This window comes from Anarrhichthys ocellatus, unplaced genomic scaffold (genome assembly GCF_004355925.1).
Source record: "Anarrhichthys ocellatus isolate YVR2014 unplaced genomic scaffold, GSC_Weel_1.0 scaffold4315, whole genome shotgun sequence".
Taxonomy (NCBI): Eukaryota; Metazoa; Chordata; class Actinopteri; order Perciformes; family Anarhichadidae; genus Anarrhichthys; species Anarrhichthys ocellatus.
In genome coordinates, this window is record NW_022284289.1 from 1 (window position 1) to 4,581 (window position 4,581).

Sequence of the window (4,581 nt, forward strand, 5' to 3'; positions counted from 1 at the left end):
AATGAACTGGGATGGTTCCTACTCATTAACTATCTTGTGCACATAAGAGCACTTTGTATGCGTTCCTCAATTTGAAACATAAAACCTTCTGATATCACAACAGCACTGACTCCTCTATTATGCATTCTTGACAAAAATTTGAATTAACCACAAGGTTGGTGGTTCGATCTCGGGCCAATGATGGAGCCGGCCTTTTTAACCAGTTTATTGAGTCTGTTAGTGTCTCCGGCTCCAATGCTGCTCCCCCAGCAGACTACGTTGAAGTACAGTGCACTGGCCACAACAGACTGATAGAACATCTCCAACATCTTGCTGCACACGTTGAAGGATCGGAGTTTCCTCAAGAAAAAGAGTCGACTCATCTCCTGCTTGTACACAGCGTTGATGTTGGCCTTCCAGTTCAGTTTGTTGTCGATGGAGATACCCAGGAACTTGTACTCCTCCACCATGTCCACATCCTCTCCCAGAACTCTCAGCGGTTGTGGAGCCATCGTCTTCCTCCTGAAGTCGACCACCATCTCAATGGTCTTGGCCACGTTCAGAAGCAGGTGATTTCTACCGGTCCACTCCACAAAGTCATCCACTACTGCCCTGTACTCCTCCTCCCGTCCGTCCCTTATACACCCGACCACTGCAGAGTCATCAGAGAACTTCTGCAGATGGCATAACCCTGAGTTGTACTGGAAGTCAGTGGTGTACAAGGTGAACAGGAAGGGAGACAGAACAGTTCCCTGTGGGGCTCCAGTATCACTGACCACCGTATCAGACAGCACACGGCCCAGTCGGACAAACTGTGGTCTGCCTGTGAGATAGTCAGTGATCCAGGAGACGGTGGACGCATTAACCCCCACCACCCGCAGCTTCTCACTCGGCGGCACTGGTTGGATGGTGTTGAATGCACTGGAGAAGTGTTTGCAGAGGTGTTTGTGAGGTGAGGTGTGTGGAGGAGACAGATGAGGGCTGTGAACTAATATTGAAGAAACAGTTTAGCTCGTTTGCCCCCTGGTTGTCTCCCTCCAATCTTGAAGCCAGTTATCTGCTTCATCCCGGTCCACACCTCCCTCACCTTGTTCTGCTGGCCTCCAGCTTCCTCCTGTAAGAGTCCCTGCACTCCCTGAGCTTCACCTTCAGGTCGCGCTGAACTCTCCTGAGCTTGTCCCTGTCCCCAGACCTGAAAGCTGCTTTCTTCTTATTAAGAAAAGCTTTAAGGTCACTGGTGATCCATGGCGTGTTGTTAGGGAAGCAGCGTAGAGTCCGGGATGGAATGGTGGTTTGTTCACAGAATTGAATGTATTCTGTGATGCAGTCCATCATGCTGTTGATGTCCTCCCCATGTGGTCCACACAGCACATGCCAATCCGTTGACTCAAAGCAGTCCTGCAGTCCTGCATATGGTCCTGTTGGATTGCATTACATTCTATGGTGTTCTTGTTATTTTGTCCACTCCCTGTCCTTGGCCTTAATGCCTTTTTGCAAGATCATGACAACATTATAAGTATTGTTTCATTGGCTGCTGCTTGAACTGAGGAGGAGTATTCAAAGAGAAATTGAATAAAAGCAGAACCAGATAGAGATCAACGTAGAATAAAGACAGACTCTCGCTGCACCAGGAAAATGCTGACTGGTAAGATACTTTCATATAAGTGCATTGCTTTTAGATTGCATTAACAGAAAAGGTGGTATATCTTTTCTTACCAAATGGATCTGAAATAAGGATGCATAAACCATATTTTTTAGTTAATAGGTAATATTTTCTGGGCACAAGAGCAATTGAGTGCAATGGGTTAAAAGTTAACTTGCAATTTAGCACAAAGTACTATATGACTAATTTATCCAACTTAAGACTAAAGTGGGAGTTATTATAGAATATGTACCAGGACGGAAGCATTCTAACACAAAATAATAAAAACTACCAACCAGCATACAGTCAATAAAGACAGATCATTTACGCTTTCTGGTTCTAAAAGTAATTCAATGATCTGTTTCTCAATGCATATTGCAGATCGTGTTGAAGATACGAATGCCTAAGGAAGCCCATTTCCGCTAGCAAAAACAAAGTTAAAGTTAATGGGTTTTTTTTGTTGGCGGAAAAAATGCACCAACACTTTTGCTGCATCCATGTAACCATGACACTAACCAAATGTTTCCTGTTGCTGTTCAATGAAGGTGGCCACCTCAGCCACATCGGTTTTATTCTTTCTACTCCAGAGCTGCTTCTTGCTTAAAATCCTTTCAAGGGTGCGTTTGCTGAGTACAATCCCACGTGAAGTATTTCATGTGTTGTAAAGCCACGTTTAAAGTAGTCTTCAATGTACTCACAATCCATTTCTATGTCAAATGTAGGTTAACCTGCCAAAGAGCTGCTTCTATGACTGTTGTGTTAAAGTATCTCATAATTTCGACTTTCTATCTCATAATTTTGTCCGAAGAATTCATAATTCAAAATTCAAAGTTATTTTTGGTCAAAGCCTTTCTATCCTCAAAATACCCTGAGAAAGTTATTCATGCTTTTATCACCTCCAGACTGGACTACTGTAATTCTTTGTATGCTGTAATCGGCAAAACATTTCTATCACGCCTTCAGTTGGTGCAGTACTCTGCAGCGAGACTTTTAACTGGTACTCGCAGACGTGAACACATTTCACCAACCTTAAAATCCCTTCGTTGGCTACCAGTAGAGTACAGAATTAATTTTAAAATGTTATTTGTTTTTAAGTGTTTAAATGTTTAAATGGCGCCGCCCCAGTCTATCTGTCTGACCTGCTGCAGCCATATGCACCACCTCGCTCACTAAGATCTCTCGGCCAACAGCTTTTAGTTGTTCCGAAAACAAAAATGACAACCGGTCCAGCTCTGGAACAACCTGCCCCTTCATATTGTTAGGTTGTCATCCACCTTACCAATGTTTAAAAGCCGTTTAAAAACCTATTCATTTTCTCTGGCCTTAACATGGCACTTTTGTGTGATTTGTGTCAGTTTGTCTTGATTTTAATGTCACTTACTGTTATTAATCCAGTCTTTGATTGTATGACTGCTTATCTACTGTATGTGCAGCACTTTGGACAACCTTTGTTGTATTTTAAAATGTGCTATACAAATACATTTTGATTGATTGATTTTCTTTTTTTGTAACCTAATTTTTGTTTTGTTTTTGCTGGCGGAAATGGGCTTTCATGAATGTCTGTATTTTCACAAATGTTTTTTTTTCAATAGATAACATCACCACTGTGCCTGCGCCGGCGCCTGCGTATCAACCAGATGGATTAGATGGGGTTAAAAAAACTGTGCAAATGGTGGTCCTGGTCCTCTACTGCGTGATATTTATGGCTGGGACTCTGGGCAACGGTGTGGTCATCTATGTGACAGGCTGCAGGATGAAGAGAACAGTCAACTCAGTTTGGTTTCTCAACTTGGCTCTGGCTGACTTCCTCTTTACAGCCTTCCTGATTTTCAAGATCATTTCTGTCTCTCAGGAGCAACAATGGCAATTTGGACAATTCATGTGCAAGCTCTTCCACTTTGTGAGTTTAGTCAACATGTTTGCAAGTGTCTTTCTTCTGACAGCCATAAGTCTGGACCGTTGCCTGTCGATCTGGGTGGTGGTGTGGGCACACAACAAGCGCACCGTTGGCAAAGCCCAGGTCATATGCGTTGTCATCTGGATGACTGCTGCGGTCTGCAGCACCCCTGATGCCACCTTTCGGCAGCTTGTGTTAATAGAGGAGAAGTTTTACTGTTCTTATTTTGTAACCACACCATTTTGGAGTCTCTACATGTTTCGCTTTGTCATGGGCTTCCTCATCCCTTTCCTGGTAATATTGGTCTCTAATGTGGCCATAGGTGTTCGTACAGGGCGCATGCAGACGACCAGGAAACAGAGATCTCGCCGAATCACTTTCGCTATCATTGTGGCATTCTTCATCTGCTGGTTGCCATTACACATTATTTATATAATAGAATTAAATGCCCAGACTAACCCAGATCTCTGGAAGATTGTTCAAATTGGGGGTCCTCTGGTTCATAGCCTCGCTTTTTTGAACAGCTGCCTGAACCCCATTCTCTATGTTTTCATGTGTGATGAATTCCAGAAGAAGCTCAAGCAGTCCATATGCTTTGTCCTAGAGAGTGCCCTGGCAGAGGACCACTTGTCATTCATGTCTTCTCGCAGCTTGTCGTCACACTTTTCTCGGGTAACCCGGAAGTCTGACTCTACTGCACCCGTGGAGAGGCAAGGCACATCCACTTCTTTGAACTCAGAAGAAAGCAAAGTGGGCATCACTGTGGAGAGAGAGAGAGAGACGGGCAGCACTGATTAGGACTGCCATCACAGGACGTGTAAATCTAATGTGTCCACATCAAACTTAGGGAGAAAAGAGCACAAACATGTTTGTTACAAATAACATGTTGAATTGATTTGGTCAGTACATCTGTGAATAGAAAAAAAATTGTTTAAATATTTGCTATGTGTGATTTCAGTGGGTTTATTTTGGATTACAGCCACTAATACTCACAATCAGGTGTCTACAATTATGGTTGATAAAACATCCTCATTGACTCCCTTGTTACTTATGTTGCACCCGT

The 4,581-nt window shown here is 43.3% G+C and overlaps 1 protein-coding gene across 2 annotated transcripts; it reads left to right on the forward strand.

Annotated features, from left to right (window-relative positions):
* The first annotated feature begins 1,589 nt into the window (after window positions 1-1,589).
* On the forward strand, window positions 1,590-4,573 carry LOC116379433 (chemokine-like receptor 1). Of its 2 annotated transcripts, none has more exons than XM_031841392.1 (2): window positions 1,590-1,624; window positions 3,214-4,573. In XM_031841392.1, the coding sequence occupies exons 1-2, from the start codon at window positions 1,615-1,617 to the stop codon at window positions 4,314-4,316; spliced, it is 1,113 nt and encodes a 370-aa protein (XP_031697252.1). In that variant the 5' UTR covers window positions 1,590-1,614; the 3' UTR covers window positions 4,317-4,573. The 2 variants fall into 2 exon arrangements, with proteins under 2 accessions (XP_031697252.1, XP_031697253.1); XM_031841393.1 differs by lacking the exon at window positions 1,590-1,624 and adding an exon at window positions 1,805-2,238.
* The last annotated feature ends 8 nt before the right edge of the window (window positions 4,574-4,581 follow it).